This window comes from Crocodylus siamensis, chromosome 4 (assembly GCF_052110815.1).
Source record: "Crocodylus siamensis isolate JL-2025a chromosome 4, ASM5211081v1, whole genome shotgun sequence".
Lineage (NCBI taxonomy): Eukaryota > Metazoa > Chordata > Crocodylia > Crocodylidae > Crocodylus > Crocodylus siamensis.
The window spans coordinates 51,765,249-51,789,554 of record NC_143398.1 but is presented as its reverse complement, the minus strand read 5'-3'; the positions used below and the strand labels follow the sequence as shown (position 1 = coordinate 51,789,554).

Below are 24,306 nucleotides of genomic sequence, written 5' to 3'. Positions count from 1 at the left end.
GCTTAGAAAACTATACACATGAAAAACCACCAATATTAACAAAAAATCATACATCATGTCATACAGCCCCATGGGATGGGTCAATACCTTCATTGGAGATCTGCCAACAGGAGAAGGGGAAACTGAGGCTATATGTCTTGCTGGTGAAGCTGTGAAGTTAAAAAGATTGTAATTCAGTTTCACAGAAACCTGACAGATTTTAGGGTACTACCTTCATGAAAGATGGACGTCAACATTATTACAAAAATGCCACCAGACACAAGTAAGATCACCAGTAAGTTTACAGGTTTTACAGAAATATTGACAGAAAAGGAGCTCATCAGGAAAGCTATAAATGGAAAAGAGGGGATCCTATTTTTGCTGCTCAGTACCTCTTCCTATACCCATCCCTGTACTCTGCTTAAAGGCTGAGTGAATATTTTGTTTTGTTTTTCTCAAAGTTAAGTGAAGGTTATCTTAAAACAGAACAGATACAGTATGCTATATTTATGCAGCCATTTCCCTTGATGATTTCTACATTGTTGTAAGCCAACTGGTAATATGATTTTAAAAAAATCCTTATCATGCTTTCTTCCCCTCACTATGTTTTTTCTTATAAGAAAAATATTCTGAAATATGTATTAAATAAGCAAAAGCATATAACAAAGTGTACTTATATCAGAGATAGACGACATAATGTGAAGCTTAAAGGCTGAATGAAAAATATCTTCAACCACTAAAAACAATTATATCTGTAACGCCTTTAAAAGGACAAAATACTTTTCTGAACAGTAAATTGGTTAAAGAAATTAAACTTATATATGTACTTAGTTGCTAAAATGATGCTGCCAATAAGATTTTTATTATTAATGAACATTTGTGGTTGGTAATGTCCAATCATAAGATCAAAAGACTAAACTCAGTCATCTCTTCCAGTGTCAACATGAACAGTGTGAAGTAATAAGTTATTAAATGAAAAAGCAGGATATTGGAACAGGAATGTTACAGAGGAGAGATTGTTAATAAGGTGAAAGTAACTGCAGTTCTACAGTCCTCAAAATCAAAAGATAAATTAACCTGCCCAAACACTTAAGTGTTAATTATGGTAGAGAGAATCAAAATCCTCCAGTAAAATCATTTTGTACTGGCCTGAAAATGTTGATAGACTTACCAGTCTGTGTGGGTCTTGGTGGCACAGGAGGAGATATCAGCTTTGCACTTTCTGATGTATTTCTAGCTTCTTTCCCACTATCCAGGCTCCAGCTGCTGGGGGTAGTGTTTACAGCTGGAAGGGAATGACGAAACTGAGACAAAGACCAACAGTTCTAGCTCTGGTTCAGCCTCACCAACCTTTCCTACATCCATAAAAGCTACTAATACGCAGATGGAAAATGTTAAACGATAAAACAGCATGCCTGAGAAGCTCTAATGATTACAGCAGCATTTCAAAAAAGCACTTCAATCATGCATATCAGATTCCTGGCCTGCCTGATGTATGCATTTGGCCTCCAGGTCAGTTTGAGATTGTACAGCAATTTGAACCATCAGCAGCAACAGCAGCTGAAATAGCACTCTGGTGTGTTGCACACAGATCCCAATACAGAGAAACAGAGCAGCCTCCCACAAATGGAGTCATTTTCCCTTTGCAGTGGGCTCCTGTTTAAAGAATTCTAGGCAGAATGAAACAGGCTATTCCACAGGCAGTTTCCCTGAATTGCATTTCCTGTAGAAAGATTGAAAGAAAGAAACTGAATAAAATTTTAGTCAATACCCCTCAAAAAAACCCTTTGACTCTTCTGCTGCTGCCCTGCATGTCCTAAAACAGAGAGCTGAACAGAGACAAAAAAGCGAACAAGTGAAGAAGAGAAGAGATGGACATTTTAAAACAGAAAAAGAAAAAAAAACAAACATTTCTGCAGTGGAGCTTGGAAAACCTAGGCTCTTACGTTGTAGAGCCTTGGCACAAAGGTCATAATTAAAATTCACTCTTTTGGCACTTCTGACTTGTGAAACTTGGATGTTTGGTATTTATCAGTGTCATTTCCCCCAACTTCTATGGCTTTACCTGAACTGAAGAGCGGGGAATATTCTCTCAGATGATGGCTCATACTGTCATACTGTCTGCACTTGTCAGGCAGCACTGACAGGACCAAAAGATAATTCCAATTCCATTTTTTTTAAGACTGCCCTTCCCCTCCCCTTGCTGCTCTGCGCCCCCCTCCCCTCAACAATGAAAGATCAACTATCTCCAGAAAGGCAGAAGTGGAAAACTGTAGAACTTTTTTTTCCAGCTGACCCATCTGTCAACAACTTCAAAGATTTTCTGAGATATTGGGAGTACGTAATTTACTGATTTCCTCATTGCTTGCCTGCTCTGTAACTCACAAGTAAGCAGGAGACAGAGATGCATGAACCCCACATCCTTTTACAAGGAGAGGATGAAAGGCTGAGTGCAGTACTACTGTTGTGACTATTTCTATTACAGCAGGATGCAAAGGTGGGTGTAAACGCTCCCGAAAGGTCAGCACCCCAGCACGCTAGGCTCTGTACAAACAAGCATCACAGAGTCCCAGCCTAAGAAAAGTACGTAACATGGAACCAATATACAAATGAGGGGAACTCAATTCCTGAGCAGGGGCAGCAGTATAAGTTATTACAGGTGGCTGTTATGAGGTTCATGTGTCGTTGCTCCCCCCATCCTTGCCGCCCCCCACAAAAAAAGAAAGGACCAGTCTTATTTCTAGTGGGTGCATCTAAATGCGTGCTTTACTGTAGAGTAGACAAATAATTCCCACTGTAAAGGCTCACCATCTACATAGGTGCTCGTGTTAGGGCACGGTAAACTAATTAACTCCACTATAAGATAGTGCCATCAGGGACAGTACTTACTATCTTACAGCAGGGTCACTTCCTGCACAGAAATGCACATGTAGACAGTGACCAGGCAGAGGCCAGATTCCTGCCTGTCACCTAGCCACATGGCTACATGGGGTCAGCACCCTCATGCCCCAGCCAGCCCCTCTGCTGCATGATGTTGCCACTCAGAGCCTGGGGCTGACACCCATTTCCCTTGCCAGCCCAGCTCTGCTCTGCCCCAGCTCAAATTGCTGCTGTACTAGGCACATGTGTACACACTGTACCTGGGAGCAGTTTACTCCAGCTCAATCAGCAACAAAGTTTATTGCTTTATGTTAGTATCATGTACAGATGCAGCATGTATCAACCTTGGCAGTTAGTTTCCCTTTCACAGAACTATGCTCACAGCTTGGCACAACATTTCTCAAAGAAAATAAAATCCTGTTTTCTGATCATATTTGCTAAAGAAGATATATCATATAAGACACTGCCTACAGAAAAGAAAAAGGACCCATTTGTGGTAAGTGAACAACTTTACTCCAGAAGAGAAATGTATGACTGGAAGGGGCCTGGCTCACTGAATATAACATTTTATAGAACATTTTTCCTGGGAACAAGAAGTCATCCTGGATCTTTTATTGCTATCACAGAGAATTGTATGCATAAACTGATGGAGCTCTGTCTTAAGGGGAAACTGTTCTTCTATCCAGGCCTGTAGGAATGTTTCAGTGCTTCTGAACTAAAATATTGCCGATTTCTCAGTCCTGTGAAAAACTGTGAACTTTTGAGATTTCTTTCATATATGGAATATTTGAAACATTCAAAATGTGTTGCAGGATAGAACTTTTCTTTCCTGGCCAGTTCTTGTAAGAATGTTTCTTTCTGAAATGAAAGCTATCATAAATCTGTTTTTCTTAAAGCCATTTGGCATGTCTCTATGGATTCCAGAGTGATTTCAGTATAAAGCTTATTGCTCTGTGATTATGCCAACATTAAAGAACATGCTACTTAAAATGTTATAACTGAAAATGTCTAGTAACGGATGTTTTTTATTTACTCAAACTAGTGAAGATTTACTTCCAATTTATACCATTTATAAACATTACTTATAAATGGGATGGATTATGTTTGGTCAAAGAGGGTCAGGAGGTACCAAACTTCAGGGTTTTCCCACCCCAAGACAAAGTCTTTATGAACCCCTCCAGACTCTAAGGTCCCCCCAAAAATGTTTATATTCTCCCCACTCCTGAGCCTTTAACCATTCTTTCAAGTGAATCAATCCAGCCAGCAAGAGGCCATCCTAGCAGACAGAGCCAGCAGCAATGCATTGCCATCTGCTGTTCCAGCACTTACTCTGTCTCCCTGCTATGTCCCAGGCCCTTCTGAATGCAAGGCCCAGATCACATGGTCACTATTCTTTCTTTGGGAAGTGCTTTGAGTTCGATGGATGAGAAGTACTGTGCGAGAGTTAGAAATTATTGTTCACTTCAGGAGGAGTGCCATTCTATAATGAAAGGACACTTTAACAGTCTCTTTTGGATTCCAAAATTGGCTACAGCGTAGGATTTCTACTCACCCTTCTCAGGGACAGAGAGGCTAGGATCACTTCGTGGCAAAGCACCGTCTCCAATATGGTTAAACAGCATTCTCTAGAAATTCAGAAGAGTGCATTTTTGGGTAGCTATAATGATAGCTGAATGGACCTTTTAAAGACAATTTAATTAGCTTTGCACAAAAACACCTAGTTAAATGATTTAAAGAAGGAAGTTGATCTTGAAAACCAACATGATCCGAATTTACATTTACAAACATAGTAGATTTATACTTTTATCTATTAAAAAGGACTAATTTAGAGGCATATAGGGTAAAAGACACAAGAGAACATGCAATGTTTTTGAAATGTGTAGAAACAGAGATTAAACCCTCTTTCTTTGAAGACAGCATATACCCAAAGAATTTGAGACAGTGATTTATTAAGCTTCATCTGTATGTAAAGCAGTTTTCTACTTCATTAAAACTGTAACTTAAATATCAATTCTCAAGTGAAGTTTATATGGATTTACTTCAGTGGGATGCTGAGTGAGTGCAGAGGCCTGTTTGCAAGGATCTCATTTTAGATACCAATATATGTTGATGCCTATGGCACTCCTATATCCTTGGTAGAGGATTTCCTATTTCTGTCTGAGATCTGAGTTCCTTATCTTTATTGCTAGTGAAAACTGTATTTATACCTTCCAATTTCCTCCTTCCTGATTATTAATTTCTACTAGAGATCAAAGGACCAATATGAATTTGTTCTAAGCTCCAAACACCGTGTCTATTAGCAAAACTAGCAGATCTTTCTGGACCCCCTTTTGACATTAAATAATACAGGTAAATCAAATGAGCAGCTAATTTCACCAATAATTTAGTTCTAATTTTAGAGGAAAATAAGAGCAGAGAGGAAGTAATGTTATGGGATTTAAAAGAAAGACAAAGCAATTAATGAAAACCACTCAAGCAAAAATTTTTTTCTTACATCTCCTTCAGAGTCTGCTGCTCTGTACTAGGCAATACGCAAAGTCTAGTTTCCTTTCTGAAGGAAAAAATGTGCAGGTGTCAAAAAAACAATTGAAACCACAGGTAGGGACCAAGAAAGAAAAACAGGAAATGTGAAGGAAGGGGGAGGAACTGAAACAATGAAACACATGTTATTTAGAATGAGTGTAATCATGGAATAATTAACAAGGAGCAAAGAACTCCCCCTTAAATTACAAAAGGGGAATAAGAATAAATAGCAAACACTCAGGAGAGCTCTCAACCCTTAACAACAATAGGAATTCATATTCTGCATATAAAGGGTAAACTAGAAAAACCAGGCTTAGCCAGAGACCAAGAAGCAAACCCTGAAAGGGAGCCAACCAGATGCAGACATACAGATATAATCCTGAGAAACAATTTAAATCAGATGACTTGGTCTAATACTTTTTTGGCCTGGGTACTACTCAGTCCTCATCTCTTGTTCAAATGAGGTATGCAGTGCCTTGGCAGGATTGGATTTGGTTTTGAAGCATACACAAGTACACTCCTGACTACTTCCTGTTTTCCTCATTAAAAGACAGTAGCAAAAGTTACTTTCATTTGGTTACAAGCAAATAGAGTGAGGGGGGACAACCCTCCCTGATTACCATAGCATGAATATTCTGACCAAGCTTCTGAGTTCCAAAGTGTTAGGATAAAGCAGCAAGGACTAGTAATAATGTCAGCATCTAATTTTTATTAAGAGCTAATGATGTTTCTTGAAGGACAGTAATAGTTTAATCTTTGTAATGTCTCAGCACTGAATATGGCTTTTTAATCCTACTCTGATGATAGAGAATCAGATAGTGTCTTTGGAATATTACCCATTCTGGTTGTTTTAAGAAGGATATTTTGCTTCTTTTACTAGATCTGTCCATTGAAGGATGAGACAGAGGGAATGGTTGGCCTTCTTTAGTTTGAAACATTATTCTGAATGAGAAAGGTAATGGGCAAGTCTCTGGGCGAGTGGAGACTGAGTATATGTGCTTGCTCCTCATACTTTCCTGTAACAAATCTCTGGTTCAATGGGGAATGATGGCCTCATTCCACTTGGCAATGCAAGAAATTGCAAGCTGAGAGCAAAAAAAAAATGGCACAGTTCTTTCTTTGTATGTGGATGAATAAAGCCACTTTACATAAAGAACATCTACTAGTCTTCATTCTATGGGGCTCTGGCTGCTTTATCATTTAGAGAGCAACATGCAGAATCAATTGAAACGGTCCCTGAGAATTGCTTTTAATCATGCCTAAGTTTAAATTTAGGATACACTTAGGTATCATGATGATAGGTGACGTGCAAGAACTTAAATAGCATTAAGGAGAATATTTACATAGAAGAATATTTTTCTTCAAGAACTCATCTGATAGTGGAGAGGGAAGACAGAGGAAAAAAGATAAAAATAAAACTAAAAAGGAAGTAGCAAGCCATTTTAAATTAAAGGAAATCAGAGCTACCGAGCAATCTGGTTGTTAGAAGGAGAATTTCTGGCAAGAGTCAGAATGGATGCATTTTGCCAGAGCCAAGGAGCTTGCTGCCAAAGTGCTTATCTCTAGTACGTGTTGTGAACTGTGTTGTGGAGGTGGCATGAATCAGAAGTACAAAGATATCAAGAGAAAAGCACTTGAATGTGCCCAATGAATGGAAAGATTGAAATCAATAAGGAATCAACAATAGCTGGCATATCAAACTTACTCTGCAAGTCTCCATAACTCACAGACAAATGATGGGCATTTTCCTACTTAGAATTAAAATATAATAAAATTTTCAAGTAAGAACATATTTTCTCTTTCTGCCTCTCTCTCCACCCCCATGCCAGAAATACTGTCTTCCCTACTTCATATTCCTCTTTGAAATGGCACAGAAAAGTAGGAATTGCCAAAATGAACTGGTTTCATTATGTATCTTGTTTCTGACAATGCTTAGAGCAAAATATTTTAGAGAAAGGTAAAGGAAAGCTCAAGGTGGACAACAGCTGCTATAAAAACATGTTTCCCCTCCATTTTCCTTCCTTCCTAACTTCCACAATATCAGTCACAGGTATGGCCCTTAAAAAAAGAGGTGGGGGCAGATGCTCCCCCAGGAGCATCCAGGCTAGGACCTACACTGCCAGAGCTGGCACTGACAGCCTCCCCTTGGTGTCAAAAATACTACTCTTGCTGAGTGCAGCCCACCTGAATAACGTATATGGCAATGTCCATTGCATGCAATCCCTCTCAGCACCGACTCTTTTTCAAGTCATGGTGAGCTACTACAATGACTACATTGAAACTTCCTATTCACTCCCCCAACTAAGCTGTGCCTTTCTTTCCCATTTCCAGTGATTCCTATTCTCTCAGCAGCCTTACATCATCAAACAGGGTCCAAACACTTCATTTAGAATCCCTTTGTCACCCACTCTTTCAGCCAATTGCACATAATTAGTATGGCTCCATTCCCCAATGAGGTAGAGCCAGACCAGGTCGCCCTGTGCTTCAAATGTCTATAATATTTTGGAGGATCCCACAAACACCTGGTTCCAGTCGTGTGTGTGTGTGGTAATTAGTACCTGGGTCTTTTGTGGGTGGGGGTAGTATTTGGAGTACCCACACACACTGGAAGCAATGCTGATCTGTGGAGTCATGATGGCTTGAAATGCTATTGACTCTGCTGGGGCCCAGCCCAAAATATGGGCCCCAGCAAGTCCACAGCATTTCAAGCCATGGTGACTTCAAGCCAATTAACTTGACCTCTTGTGGGCTAAGATTGAGTATAGGAAGTATCGGAAGCCCTAGATTAAAAAGTCTGTGATGGAGGATGCTTGCCTGTAGTATCTGGGGGCACCTGAATCCCAAGACCTCTGGGCTTGGGTCTGCACACAGGATGCCTACCAATGCATTTGGCACTATATGAAGTCCCAGGGTGACAGGTCTGGGATAGAGGATGCTTGCCAGTTGTAATGCTGTACATGGTGTTTAGAATGATTGAGTTCTGTCTGCTCAATTGATATGGTTTTTGGAATGACCGAGTTCTGCTCAATTGATATGATTTGGAACAACTTTGGCTAATATGACCTAGAACACAAAATATATACAGAAATATGGTAAATAGGATCTGGCCTATTGTATTCTTGCCAAATGAGATTAATGCATGCCTACTAATATTAATGATAGCAAGCAGACTATAGAGGAAGTTAGGTCATTATTTTTCTTATATGAAACCTCTGGACATTACCAGGTTCTCTCAACCAATTTCCTCTTATGCGTTTTAAAAATAATCACTTTTGCCGAATAAGTTAAACAAACTTGTTATTACAATCTGAAAAGCTCGTGGTAACAGGCCAGCTGGGCAGCTGCATACCTGCGAAGGTTCTAAAGGAGTAGGATAGATGGCACTGCATGGTCTCTCTCTTGGGGACAGGCAAGAGTTTTCTCGGGAGTGTTTATGTTTGTCAGACAACAGAGGAGAGGCTGGAATAGAAAACAACCCAAAAGAGTAAGTTAATATACAGTTAAATTATGACACTGCAATTCTATGGGCCAAGATCAGGAGAGAGAAGAGCTTCTATTGTACTTAATCTGTCCTCCCAAAAAAACACCTACTTAAAACAGTCATTTGCATTCCATGTCACCTTTGTGGCATGCATGTAATGATTTGAGCCATTTAGCTCATAGTAAATGAGCACTAACCTCTAGCACTGGATGGAGCAGAGCTGGTCACGTTAGGTGAAGCAGAATGAGTAGAGCTCAAGCTTGAGGTAGACGGACTAGGCTGGAAATAGATCATGCACAGAGTTGTAAAATAGAACAGTTTGCATTTCAGTAAGGATACAGTCAGACAGACAGTTAAAAATGGAAGGAAAGAATATATTTACCATGTATCAACTGTTTTGCAATAACTATTTTCCGTATCTGTCCCTATTTTGCAGTAAACAAAAGTTAAACTGGGCTCTGAATGAAACAGGGCTAAATTACTGCAGTTTAATTTCCACTTACTGTGGGATAGGAATTGATCGCTAAAATAAATGATACATATTAAGCGTCTCCCTCTCCTGTTAACTTGTTATAATTTGTTCCTCTTCCCAGATCTTAATGCATACCCTTTGCCAAAAGTAGAGTTGTAATTTGTTAGATTAATTTTGCAGTGCCTCCAATCAATAAACGGCTGAGTGATACTGATACCATTTACTTTATTTTATACTTGCCATATTGTTAGTAGCAACTGTACAGAAAAGTTTGATTAGATAAAAGTGATGGGTCTGTGTTACAGTGCATCAGTTTTAATACTGATTTTGCCACATGCATTTATTTCTCCAAGTTCAACCAGGCCAGTGGTACCCAACCTTATGGATCATGGGTCAGATGAGTGGCATGGGGTTGGTCTGGTAGTAAAAACTGGCCCTGCCCCATGCCACACACCAGCTCAACCCTATGTCCCTGGATCTGGTTTCAGAGCCACCACGCACACTGGCCCAGCCTAGCACAAAGGCCCACATTATCTGGCCTACAGAGCTCCCCATCAGTCTGGAAATTTGGCCACAGGGGAGTAACAATTAAAGCTGCCACTGCTCTGCCTGCCACCAGAGTTCCTGCACTTGTAGGAGATCCCCATGGGCTGGATGCTATTGCTCCATAGGCTGGATCTGGCCAGTGGACTGGAGGTTGACCACCTCTAGACTAGGGAGTAATTTCATTCACAATTCTTAAAACAAGAGAAGAAAATAGTAGTCAATAACACCTAATTGCTTTTTATAAGAAAACTCACAACAAGCTAGATTGAATTTAGTATAGGAAAGATACCTGCATGTTAAAAACTTCATCAGAGCTTTCTGACTGCCCAGTAATATTGCTGACTTCAGCAGAAGCTTGTGATGACAGTGATGAAGATGAATACCTGTTGACAGCTGGGTAACTTAATGGACTGTTTGAGGAACAAGAAAGCAATATTGATTAGTTAATTCCTATTCCAAATGGCAATTTATCAAATGTTAATACAGTATCCAGACAAAATAAAATCCCCACTCCTCATTTATCTCATAAATCAAATTTGGGTAATTTATCACACTGATATTTTACCATCTATGGAGGATAACAAATGATAGATTGATGATATCAAAAAGTATACATGTATGATAAGTACCATTTGAATAAGACTAAAGAAAATGATGGATATTTCTGCTAATTTAAATTCTGACTTACCTGCGTCTAGGAATTACCCTGGCACCCTCTGGGCTCATAGAAGGAGGCGCTGAATTTCTACATACCCGTGGACTGCCATTAGGGAAGTGAACAGGACTTGCTTGAACACATGCAGAAAACTCCTAGGTAAGTATTGAAAAAGAAAATATTTGTTTGAATAAACAAAGCACCATCAAATATTTTGGAAGATTATTTTTCATAGTACTAACTAGCAGTGCCTTTTAATTTTGAATCTGATACATTACTACTACTAAGGGTATAGACAGATGTAACTGCATTGATATTAAAGGGTATTGATACAAGCTGTTACAATGCAACTGAAACATCTTCATGATCCCGTAGCACAGGGGTGGCCAACCTGTGGTTCACATGCCATAAATGGCACAAGAAGCCTCTGCATATGGCAAAGAGCAGACAGGGGAGGGGACAGGCAGCACTGCAGCAGATAAACCAGGAGCAGAAAGCAAAGCAGATCAGATGGGAAGCCAAGAGAAGGGAGCAAAAGATTAGGTAGGGAAAGGGGATCTGAGTGGGACTTGGGGAAGGTGCAGGGCTAACTTGTGACACCCGTCAAAAAGTTTGGCCCCCCGCATTGTAGCAACAAACATATAGTGCCACAGCTCTAACTTTAACCCAGTTTCTTTCAGGTCAGAGTTAGGGCAATTTAGCTACCATATAAAATTATGCAGATAGAATAGTTGCATTGTAATAACTTGAGAGAGCTCCTGAGAAGGAGCAACTTCTTTTCAAGTGGCTAAAATGTACATCTGTCCATACCTTCAGGAACTAAAATAAATTTTCTTCATTGATGTTTAACTTGTTCTTTAATGAAGTAAGATTCAAGTTTTTTTTTCTAGGCTACACTGCAAGTTAGATAAAAGTTTTTCTTCACTCTGAAATTATTAAGTGCTACAAAAATGTAATTCAGCCAAATAACCAAAAGATGTCGCTCTTTGTTGCTTAGTAAAATTAACAACCATGTTCACATGCTGCAGCTGAGTCCTATAGCTTATCTATGCTTCTGCTCACGTACCTGTATTCCCAAACTTAATTTCATCACGACGAATTGTTCCACTAGCTTTTTGTGTAAAGGTCTCATATCTTGAGGCACAAACTTCTCATGCACAGCTAAGCCAAATTCTAGAATCTGGGCCTTCATAAATTTAGGAGAGAAGGAAGGGAAAAAAAGGATTTGTTTTAATTTTTAATTTCCCTTATACTATAATCCAATTAATAAAAAACAAACAAACACAATTTATGAAAAAGCACCTATTTGAATCAAGGATCTTAATAAATTACAGCCAAACACATGCATCTAGTCAAATCATCTTTGTGCTATTTGGTTTTCACAAGTATTTAGCTTATATGTATTTATTTGTTAAGATGTGTATTTTCATTGTGTGGTCTAGATCTGACTTTATAGAATACTTAATTTGTTATCTTGCTCAAGTTTTCTCCAATAGATTTGCTATATTGGCTTAATTAAGCAATAAGACAAATACAATTAAATGTAAAATAATGCAATTACATTAGGCTACAAGATCTTTAGATAACATCTAGCCGATATACTGAATGCATACATCAGCACAGCACCACTGACTTCAATATGAGTAAAACTGGGGCTCTCTTGTTCTTGCTGAATACTTTATTTCTTGCTCTCTGATAAATCATTCGAGATTTTAATTAGTTAGCTTTTGGAATTCAAAATGATATGCTCGATAATCATTAGGTCTTTTCAAATTCCAAGGATTAATGATAACTTTAAAATTGAAACCAAAACAGATAAGATCCTTCAGCAGATCTAAATCAATACAGCTCTATGGAAATAACCAAAAACAATGGACCCACCCAACTTGCACCTTATGAGGATTTGGCACAATAAGTATGCAAGATGACCTAATAATTACTCATTCAACATCTGCCTTCATTTGAAACTGGGATAAAAAGTTGAATTTTTAAAACTTTGCATGGAAACAAAAGCTCAGAAAAAAATTGCAATAAAATGTCAAAGCATTTCAATTTGAGAATTTTAGTTGAAGCATTCAATATAGCATTCTCAGACTGGAACACCGAATTGGGTTTGCTTACTAAAAAACAAAATATGGGTTATTTCAGGACAGAATGACATAAATCTCTGCTTCTGCCTCAGCTTTTGTGGTGGCTCATGGGAGGTGTAGCATTGAATTTTTCATGCCCCTCTAGACCAGTAGTTCTCATCCGTATCAAACTCATGGCACCCTTTGGTAGATTCACAGTACCCCTCAGAATATGCTGTCTCTTAGCTTTCACTCATTTTTTGATGATGGAAGAATATCAGAGCAATTCTTTTCTTGGAAAAAACCTCAAAATGGACTGTTGGATGGACTGTTTTGGACATTGGATTCCTAAGAAAAACTGGTTTATCATGCGAATCCTGCCTAGATATTTACATACTTAACAGTATACACAGCAACCTGGTTGAGAATCACTGTTGTGGACCCACTCTCTAACAGAACTACATCTTCCACGATGTATCACAATCTCTCTGTATGGCTGGGTTGGTGTAATGGGGGAGTAAACTGAAACAGAAACTTTTAATTTACTGAATTCAGATCTTAGCTATGTTCTCTAGTGAGAAAAAATGTTTAGTTAAAATTTTTTGAACAGTTCTAATATATGATGTCAAGCTTATTTGGCTCACCACCATACCAAATGCCTAGAATTATTTTATTGGCTAAATAAGGGAAAATACAACACCAAAAAAAAGAGTCATTTTCAGTAAACACAATACTAGAAAGACATTTCCAGACACATCTCTCTTGTTTAAATCCATTACAAATGAGGTAATTTACACCACTTTAATTAGCATGACTAGCAAATTCTACTGTAAAGAATCCAAACAACTAAATAGAGTGAAAATAGTATAAAGATCAAAGGGTAATCTGAAGTTCTTATATCACATGTCATTTCTAAGTTCCCACACAGGCAAATATTTTAAAAGCATCTTTCATAACATAATATACCAAGCACTCTTGCTACATTTGGTTTTTTAGTCATGGGAGCGTCACTCCATTGTAGTACAATCTACAAATTAAATGAATATTCACAACAAATATTTTCTATTAGAAGAAAGTTCTCCCTCTTATTTAATGTTCAATTTCTATGAGATGAGAGAGAGTAAAAAGGGGGCAAAGAATTCAAGGGATTACATTAACTAAAAGTTGGAAAAATGTTTATGGTGCAGGGAATTGCAGGCCATCTGAAAGCTAATGCAGCAAATGCTGAGGGCCACTGAGCAGCTAAACACTGTGATTTCATCTTTTATCTGAGCACATATCAATTTCAGCTAGAATAGGCAGCAGGCCATCTGCTTGGCCTTTTTTCCACTCTACCTGCTCAAGCATCAGGTCTCTCAAGCGTGTGATCTTCTCACCATCCTCTGGGTGGTTCAAGACATAGTCCTTCACAAAGAATGCCTGAACAGAATATAATCACACCACAAGGTCATGGCAAGTTTGCTGAAAGTCCATCATGTTTACAATAGTTTGAAGGCATCTTTGCTCAAAACAAAAGCCTAACTCCTTCCACAGAATAATATAGTTACAGTACAGAATAATATAATATTACAGCTATATAGTGACTTTCACATCTGAGGACCCCTTTATGAATAAACAGCTCTGCAAACCACACTCAAATAACTTGCAGCTATTCATAGTATGAAAAAAGACAACAGTCAGGACAAGGGCTGCATTTCATATGAAACTCAGGAGAGAATTTAAGTAAACAGAACATAATCATTAGAGCTGAAATACACTCAGGACCACTGAATGCTGATGACTATAAAAGATTAATCTTCATTTGCATGGCTTACAAGGAAGAGTATCCTCCCTTATGCTGGATGTAAAAGATATACAAGGACCACAAAGGATAGAACGAACACCGTGCTCTGAACAGCTGTGTGAGAACTTGTAAGGAGGTAACAGCATCCTGTTGCAAACTTAATGTTAACAAGTAAGTGTAAGTTTCTCTTTAAAAGAAAGCTTCACACATCTGTTTTCAGGAACTATTCTCTTTGGCTAAATCCTCACATGTCTCTTCGCAACATTTGATACACTTGAGTGTGGCTGTGGGTTATAAACAGCTGTCCTCTCCTGACATCATCCTGAAAATGTTCTGCTAGCCTCTTAGGAGCCATTCATCCTACTATGGATTGCCAAGGTGCAGCACTTCCCTCTTGTTCCTGTCTCACTCCTTTCACATCATGAATTATCTCCCATACTGGATTTTCAGCTGTGTCAGGGGAATCCCTAACTGCCTTCTTTAGTGGAGGTTTCCCACCCCTTTACATTGGATATGAAGTGTAAAGCCCCTCTGAACACATTGTTAGGTGCCCATGATGTTTCTTCAGTAAAGCAGAACTCTGAAAGGCTGGGGTGCCTTAATTCTGCATTTCTCTTTACTGTCTTTGGTTGGTGCTTCCCTCAGACAACACCTGCAAGGTTTTCCATCCATGCGAAAGCTAGTACATGCACGCTTTACTGTTAAATTAATTCCCGTACTTCATTGCTTGTAAAATTGGAAGAAAATCTATCACCTAGTTTGATTCATTCCAAAAATTACACCCTTAGGCAACTGTCAGCCAAGAAACAGGAGGAAACCCACTCCAGGAAAATGACAAAACCCTGATCCAATGACAGAAGCCCTTATTACTTGTCCTTTCTTTTACTGCTAATCAGTAGACATATATAAGTTAGAGTTCTTACATAGCAAAAAAGAAGCCCTGACATATTTTTGTTGGAAAAAAAAAATATATATAGCACTTGGAGTATTAAGGAAGAATAAGTTCCCTTCAGTATTGTTTTTTCAGTATCAAGCAGGTGATATCCCAACTTTGCATGCACTTTCAGATAGTGCTCAAATGGAGTCAGTATAACATTTTCTTTTTAGCACATTGGTTCATAGTGCATCATAACTATTTATTTTCTTGATTGCTATGTGTCCTCTCCTCTTTTACTGTACTGGAACCAGTGAAGGATCAGTGAAGGCATGTGCAGGTATCAGAAAGAAGCATAAATAATGGGAAGTAGGTGTTTGTTGGAGCTCTAGGAAAACAAAACCCAAAATCAAACCCAACTAAGTTTCAAGAAGAGGCCGCTTGGCTGAAAAATGTGTTCTCTGGGTCTTGTCTTTCCTTCTCCACATCTATAAGGCTGCAAGAGGGAGGATTGTGCCCAGTGAAAAGCTTGTGCTTTCAGTTTTAGTTTACTCTGGAGCATATGACAAGCCAGGGCAAGAAAAAGACACACTGAGTGTTGGGCACTATCGAGAAGGGAAGAATAAAGTTAACGGAAAGAGATGGGAAAGGAAAGCAATTGAGGAACAGGGCCTTGGGGAAAAAGGTGAAGGAGAGAAAACAAGCAAGAACAATACAGTAAGAAAACAGACTGGTACTAAACATGAGTGAGCTGCACAAAGAAAAGAAAAATATAACAAATCAAGCCTTCTCCCTCCCTTAAGGGTAGCAAATTTGTTTCATATACTCATGTTTTAATTTACCCACTCAAGGCATACGTATTGTGAGGAGAAAGGAACTAAAAGAAGGAAGAAAAAGCTATGATTCCAGAGGAGGAAGCAAACTACAGCTTAGGAGAGAAATAAAAGGAAGAACAGGTTGTAGCTTTTAGTTAACTTAATCATACTCTGATTCTGGAATAGTGGCAGCCCTTAAGAATGTGTAATTTATTTTCTTGCATTTTGTTTTAGTTCCAGCCATCAAAGATCTCACATGGTTGCCTGAGTGTTGCATCTTCAAACTGCCTTTCACCTATGAAGCAAGTTGGCAGTGTGACATTCAACTTTTGCCCACTATGGAAGGGGAATCCTAACATAACTCTAACCAGCTCAGAAGGCTTCAAGGGAAATAGCATAAGCAAAAATCAGGGCTGGAAGCACACTCTTGGCGCTCTTTTATGCAGTTTCAAAACACCACAACACACTGTCCAGAGATAACTTCCCAGCATCTCATGATAGTGATTCAAGGATGGCAATGATCAAAAACTACATCTAAGTAGAGAACATTAAGGCTACAAGTGAAAGAGAGAATACTTTTCCATTGCAGGTACCATTTCCAAGAGAAGCACTGCTTTCTTGAAAGACTTGGAGGCAAAAAACCCCAAATGAAACAAAACAAAAAGCTGCCTCAAGATAAACTCTTACTAAGACTTATGGCCAGCTTAAGTTATAGGTGGAACATTAGCACAAAAGGAGAAATAGGAAGCTGGCCACAACTCTACCTCTTGACCTGAAAAGGAACTGAAGTAATGTAGGAAAACATGATAAAACTGAAACTAATCTTTAATGTGGTGGTTTAATGTTTCATGGAAAAATTCACTTAACTGATAAAACTTGGATCCACTTATTACTATAAGAGCAATATAGGGCTATGTACAGTAAAATATAAAGTATAAAAAGCCATAGAAATGTAATGTCATTTCTGATATGTATTAAATATAAGTAATTGTGTGTAGTTAAGTATCCTATAGTATAGTTAGAACTATTTATACCCACTGCATACAATAGATACAGAGCAAGAGGTAGAGACTGAAAGCAATACAATACAACTACATAAAAAAACAAACCCAACAACAGTACAATGGATTGTTAAATATAGCCATTAAAATATACTGCTTACCTCTTGGTACCTAGCAACACCACCATTAACTGCTGCATCTATGACCCCATTCAGACACATTGTGAGTGGGTTAATATTCTGCATCTGTCGAGTCTGACACTGACTAATCAGTGTTCTCAGCTGCTGGTTCTTATTTTCCAGCACTTCAATAGCATTCTCAAGAGGACTCATTTCCACCTGTGGCGGGTCAGGGGTAGGAGGACAACACCAAAACATGCTTAATTCTCAAATTGTTGAATGCTAGATAATAACCAAGGCTATTCAATAAATTCCAGTGAGTCTTTGTGGAAATGTTTTACAAACCTGGGCTGCATTTGTGAAATATGAGGTCATAATCAGTAGGATTTCAGGCACACAAACAGGGACAAAAATGCACCAACAATTCATTATCTATTCTACAGAATTGCAGAGCAAATGCTTCAAAATACTGAAACCTTTCAGTGCTCAATGAAATGGAGGAAGGCTAAGGCACGCAGCATCAGGAATGGAATGATCAAAATCTTCCTGACCAAAAAAAGGTCAGGGGAATTTTACTGGCTGGAAATAGCACATACTGCATAAAGGTTTGAAGGAACAGGCTGACATATCTGAGAGCTAGGAAATGTGTAGTACAGACTCGACTTGTATTGTTTGTTAAAAGTTACCATACAGGGTTATACAAGATAACACAGTTGTGTTCTGTTCCAAGCATAGGAGAAAGTGCAGCATGTAACTGTACACAAAAGCTGACTCTGTAATAGTGTCACTAGTGCCTTAAACGAGGCTCTTCTGCTATCTTATGGAGACATTTTTCATGTAAGCATTGGCCAATGTTAAATTGATTGGAGAAATTGTGACAGCTGGAGCAGCAAAATCTGTAGGAATCAGTTGACAGAATTTCTCAGAGCTTACACAAACCTGTATGTTACCATGGATATATTAAAACAGGTAGCTTTTTTCTATAGAGACTAAACCAGAAGGATGAAAAACATGTATTTTGTTACTATTACATTCACATGGAGTGAACAGACTTTAAAAAAGGAAATGTGTTGTACAGAAGTGGTCCTGTACTTAATGGGTACTATTTATGCACTAGTATGGGATACTACTAGTAAGCTAAGGAATTACAATGAGGGGGAGGGGGGACATGTAGCAACAATAGCAAAATTAAAGGTGCCACTACACCACAAACTTCTGCTGTGATTCAGGTAGGTCCCTAATCATCAAGCTTAACAAGAACTGGAGAAACTAGAGAAATGGTCCAAATGAAATTCAGTATGGACAAGTGCAAAGTCTTGCACTTGGGATGGAAGAATCACATGCACAAATACTGACTGAGGAAGGGTTAGCTAGGCTGAGGAAGGGCTGGCTAGGTTGCAGTATTCCAGAAAAGGATTTAGGGATCTAGAAGCTGAATATAACCTAATAGTATTCTCTTGTTGCAAAGGAGGGCCAACAGCATACTGGGCTGTATTAACGAAAACATTACTTGCAAATAAAGGGAGGCGATTCTCTTGGTCTATTCTGCACTGGTGAGACCTTATCTGGAGCATTCTGTGCCCAGTTTTGGGCCCACACTTCAAGAAAGATGTGACACATTGGAAAGAGCCCAGGAGAGAGCACCAAAAATGACTGCAGGCCATGGAAACATGACTTATGCAGATAGGCTGAAAGAACTACAACTTTTTAGCATAGAGAAGATAAGGCTGAGAAAAGATCTCATAAGTCTCCAAGTACCTAAAAAGTGGTTATAATGGAGAAAGGAGACTTTCTGTGGCTGTAGGGGATAGGACAAGGAGTAACAGTTCTATATTACAGCATGGGACATTTAGGTTGGTAATTAGGAAAACATTTCTCACTGTGGGGGTGGTTCAGCGTTGGAACAAGCTGCCCAAAGAGGCTGTGAAATTTCCATCCTTGGAGTTTTTTTAATAACAGGTTAGGTAGGCACTTGACTGGGACGGTTTAGTCAGGTACAATCCTGACTTGAGCAGGGGGCTTGACTAGATGGCCCCCTGAGGTTCCTTCTAACCCTATCATCATCTGGCTGTCTTCTTTGGCACTAATGGAAATTTGTGTGCACTAAACTCCTGGCCTCAAAGCTTGCCAAAATAATTAGAGAGCTTTAAGTTGAAAGATTACTTTTCAAAATACATATTGAAAGTATTAGAGACGTGTCCCCTGAAGTTTAGATGAGTTGAATAGCATAAAACTAGGAACCATCAGGAATGGGCTGCTGATTTAGAACCCACTCTTACAATTATCTTTGTGTAGGTAGACCTGTGGGCCCATGCAGAGACCTGATAACTGTAACAGGGCTCCCTGTGGACGCAGAAATCCACCCACGTGAAACACATTACAGCACTAGCACTCTGGAAAACATTACCTTTCAAATAGGCTGAAAGCTGTATTCGGCCATAGAAATTCTAAATACCTAACTTTAGCTCTTCCCAGGATTTAATAAAATGGTTTGCTGAAAATTAAAAAGCAGGTTCTACTTTATCTGAAAGACATCTAACCAAGATTTAGTTATCTCTATCCTGTTCAAGTCCTTAAAAAAATCTTTAACACAAAAAGTGCGTGGATTTCTTCTTTTTTGTTTTGTGACTTAGTCTAATGTCTCAGACTCTTGTAAAAGGAGATGCATTAACAGCTTTTCAGGGATTAGAGCAAAGTGAATAGGATTTCACTTAGACAAGTTAAATGTCACTTTTCACTATATTGCATTATATATGACTTTTTTTCTTCATTGTTTTTTTCTGTTGAATGACTTAAATTGATATTAATATTGGATTTAGGGCTTAACAAGTAAGTCATTTACGTAAACCAGAAAAGGTATGAGAGTTTGTAAATCATTTAACTAGCTGAACTAAAGACAAAGAACACACTCACATGCATTCCTGTTGCTAGCAATGCCCAAGAAATACAGTAAAAGCTGTGTTAATCAGCATTTTAGTAACTCTATTAATGAGAATTTCTGGCCAGCAGAGTGGGGTGAGGTGGGGTGGGGGGGCAGATTGCATGCAGCGGCGGCCACCTACCACCCTGTGCTGCTGCCACTCTGTGTGCAGCCACCACCACCCTCTCGCCCCTCCCCCCACCCCACCAAAAACCCCTGCTGCCTTAGGTAACCAAAATTTTTAGATAACTGGCACCCCACTCATGCCAAATAACAAAGCTTTTACTGTAGTTAGGTGGGTTCGTCTGAAATCAGGCAGAACATAGGGCAGGGTGGTACCTTAGGGTGCTTGTACATGTGACAAAAATTGGCCGCTTTTGCAGTTTAATTGTGGCATGCTGTATACATGCGGAGGTATTTACGATTTAAATGAGTTTGTTATATTGCAAACTAAATCACATCCATATGTAGTTTATTTTGCAAGGTTGCTATTTCTAACCTTGCAGTCTTTGACAGCCGCCCCACGACTGCAGGAGAGGCGGGCTGCTGAAGGCAGAAGCAGTGAGGGGCCCGATCCTTTGTCCCCTTTTTTTGTAGAGCCTGTCTGCATCTCCCACTTCTGGGGGGGTGAGCTGCCGGTGGGCTGAGTGGCCCCTGAGCTGCAGAGGGCCTGGTCCTTCCTTCTGTGGTGGTGGCGCCCCCTGGGGTCACCCAGGTGGGCTGCCAGCTGGCTGGATGCTGCCCCAGCTCGGGCTCAGAGAATAGTTGGATCGGGCTGAGTGCTTCCCTCCCCACTGAAAAAAAGGATCGGGCCCCTCCCCATAACAGTGATGGAAGCCCCTAAATTAAAATGGTGGGTTTTTAATCGTTGTAATTACAAACCCACTGTTTCAATTTAGCGCTGACATGTACAAGCAGCCTTAGAGAGTAACTAGTTTGGAGAGACGTGAGCTTTCATAGGCAACAGCCTACTTTGTCAGATTCTATGACAATGCATCTGACAAGGCAGGTTGTTCCTTACAAAATCCCTAAATCTGATTCATTAGATAACATACATACCATACTATAAAGAAACTAAATTGCCTCTCAACAGTACCCAAAATGGACTCAGAATAATAAGGCTACTAACAGATATCTTCATACTTACTACTTCACGTTTTTCGACTTCAAACCAACGAGATATCCCAGGCAAACTCTGCACTAAGATCAGTGTGGTCCTCTCTACCCACAGGCTCTACAAGATACAAACACAAATTATTTTCTCCATTATTTTTGGTGATACCTGGACCACTGTTGTTGCATTGTACTTTTGTCATCTTCATTTTCCCCTTGTTCATTCACTCTTTCACAGGCATCTATTTTGTTTCTGGATTTTTTAATTTATGTGATGACCAAAAGCGTATGATATATAATTTTCTCCTTTACCTTTCAGAACTAACTCTAATGATTAGCTTTTGCTGATCTTGCCTTTCTGAAGGGAAAGCAGGAGGGGAAATTTGTGTTTAGCGACTAAAAGTCTCTCAACATAAAATATAATCTATTTGCATGCTCATTTTACTACAGTGTAGACTTGATAAAATACTTACAAACCCTTATTCTGACATCAACTGACACAAATTGAGGTTTCTGTAGTGTATTACATAATCCTTATACTAAATATACATAAATCAAGAAACCAGCTGTCACTTCAAGAGTTCCCTACTTCCTTAAGGATAGGAAAGGACAAGGCATAACCTGTGCTAGCCATTTAGGGCATTTGTAGATGACACGGGGGTTTAAATTGAAGGTTTAAATTGTTTTTTAGTTTTAAAAACACTGCTACAATTTAGGGAGAAGTAAACCCCTGTGTCATGTACACCCGTGTCCTTATCTGCCTCTCCGGTGGCGGGGAGGGGAGAGCAAGCTGCTGGTAGCCCAAGCAGTCCCTGAGCTGCAGGGTAGGAGGGGGCTGGTCCTTCCCTCTGCGGCAGCAATGTCATTCTCACCCCGCTGCAGGCAGCACCTGCCCGCAGGCACCTGACTCGGGCAGTCCCAGGAAACACTGCAGCTGTGGAGGGAAGCAGCCGGCCCACACACCAGCTCATGCAGGCTCCAAGGAAGGAAAAAAAGAAAAAGAAAGAATAAACTTGAAGCTTTTTTTTTCCCTTCAGTGTAGCCTGCTTTACTGGGCTGCAGCTGGGCTGCCTGCTGGGGCTGTCTGCACAGTTCCTGAGCCACATGGAGCCCGGTGATTCCCTCTGTGACTGTAAGGTAGCAAACTAAAATTCCTCAGAGGTGTTTTAGTTTGCTGGGCCTGAAAGTCATTTAAGGTGCATTATGCCACCAAGTTTGCTACAGCGGCTGGAATTAATGTGCAATATGCCACTGAATTTGCAAACTCATGCAAACAGAAGCACCATTAAATTGGTATAAAAGGGCATTTAACCCACTTTAGTGTGTCGTCTACAAATGCCCATACCTGACAAAGATCTAGAGTCTGTGGGGAGGTCATGTTCCCAGCACTTTGTTACCTGCTATAGGGGTTAAGTGGGCAGGGAAGCAAAGGAGCTCTTTATGCTTTCTCCCTCCCTTGGTACAGCATGTAGTAAAAGTGACAGTAGTGCCATGTGTTTGTTTTTCTTGATATTTTAATTAAAATTAGAAGATTATGAAAACTATAATTGACTGAACACCTTCTATTATTTACTCTAGTTTCCTTACAATAAAGGACAATAAATAATCCTTTGAACAGGTTTTTATACAGTGCCAATTGCAGAAGAGACTGTTTGGCACTATACCTTGAATTCATTTTCCTTATCCTTGGTCCCTTTGTGGAATGGCCTGTCATACCGGAATCTCCAGATGTGATTCACTTTATAAAAACTCTTGATATTATCTGGGATGCCCTCTCGCTGCAGGACTTCCTGACTTTCAGGAATTGGGGTCACTGCATAGATCTGCAAATCTAAGTGTGAAGAGTTAAGGACAACATAGACTTAGCAAAACAAATTGACTTGCCTATGGAGCTTGAAGAAACAACAATCCTGTGTAGGCTCACATCATTAAGCTTCTAAACAATTAATGCATTTACTTGGAATAATCATATTTATTTCTAAAATGCAGCTATTTATTTCATGGAAATTAAAAGGTTTAACTAATTTGTAATGGATTCTCCTTTATACTTCATACATGGCCAATGATGTCATGCTGACTGTTATATATCAAAAACTAACATTACTGTAACTTGAGCAGATATATTAGCACTCATATTGTGACAGTTCTGCAAAGTAATTTTGGCTAAATCAAGATGTTTGACCACAGATCTTTAACCGAACAACAAAAGGAAAAAACCCCAAGCCATGTAGAGACATAATATACTGGCTAGAAATATTTTACATCAAAAAGTTTAATAGAAAAAGCTGCCAAATTCTACCCTGGTATAAGACCATTTATGTTACGGGAATTACATTAGGATTGAATTTGTCAGTAGATTTACATTTTTTTTTAAGCAGGCAAATATTTAACTTCAAATTATAGTTGCATGAATGTATGGATACACTGTGCTTCTGCCTGAAAGATGGTCTCATCTGGCTGATTAGCGTGTTGCATAGCAATGGCATGTGGGAACTCATTCAGCATTCGTTGTTGGAAAGCCTCCAGTCTCTCATAGTCATGTCCTCGGCAAACAAACTCCTTGTTCTGAGCAGAATAAAAGTAAAGCAGGGCTAGTTATTTGGGAATAACTGGGTGCCATTAAGATATTAAAATACATACTGTTAAAATGAGGGATTTTTGCATGATTTAAAAAAAGAAAAGGTAAATAACAAAAGACAAAGTTAGAAATCAAAATATATAGGAAAATGAATTAATCAGAAGTAAAGTAAACATAACTGTGCCATATAAAGTCTGTATTGTTACTGTAAAACACTTTGGGAAATCTAATTACTACATATTTTTGTTAACAGTGATCTGCAGGGCAAAACTGTCTGCACTAAACGGAAATATGTAGCAGTAATGTAATGTAATGGACAGTAAAGGCAGCAGGATGAGACTGTAAATCCTTTGCGAGATGTACACCTTCAGCTGTTAGTCTGAAATCTTGCCTTATGGATGCATCTTGGAGTAAAGGAAACCACAGAAAGCCTTAACATTAATCCAAATTGCTTCTTCTAAAGATTGTATGGGTTGCCTGCCTGATGCATTCAGCCTG

The 24,306-nt window shown here is 39.2% G+C and overlaps 1 protein-coding gene across 2 annotated transcripts in view; it reads right to left on the bottom strand.

The window, feature by feature from the left end:
• DOCK4 (dedicator of cytokinesis 4) overlaps window positions 1-24,306 on the bottom strand; it is a 423,704-nt gene that overhangs the window by 5,009 nt on the left and 394,389 nt on the right. For both annotated transcript variants that reach the window (XM_090042292.1, XM_090042293.1), the window contains 13 exons: window positions 23,654-23,795; window positions 22,895-23,061; window positions 21,265-21,351; window positions 17,240-17,416; window positions 13,941-14,024; window positions 11,603-11,722; window positions 10,570-10,691; window positions 10,171-10,291; window positions 9,061-9,142; window positions 8,732-8,841; window positions 4,412-4,484; window positions 1,151-1,264; window positions 88-149 (listed from right to left, as the gene is read on the bottom strand). In XM_090042292.1, coding sequence (XP_089898418.1) covers window positions 88-149; window positions 1,151-1,264; window positions 4,412-4,484; window positions 8,732-8,841; window positions 9,061-9,142; window positions 10,171-10,291; window positions 10,570-10,691; window positions 11,603-11,722; window positions 13,941-14,024; window positions 17,240-17,416; window positions 21,265-21,351; window positions 22,895-23,061; window positions 23,654-23,795 — 1,461 coding nt within the window. The remainder of the gene's footprint in view (window positions 1-87; window positions 150-1,150; window positions 1,265-4,411; window positions 4,485-8,731; window positions 8,842-9,060; window positions 9,143-10,170; window positions 10,292-10,569; window positions 10,692-11,602; window positions 11,723-13,940; window positions 14,025-17,239; window positions 17,417-21,264; window positions 21,352-22,894; window positions 23,062-23,653; window positions 23,796-24,306) is intronic.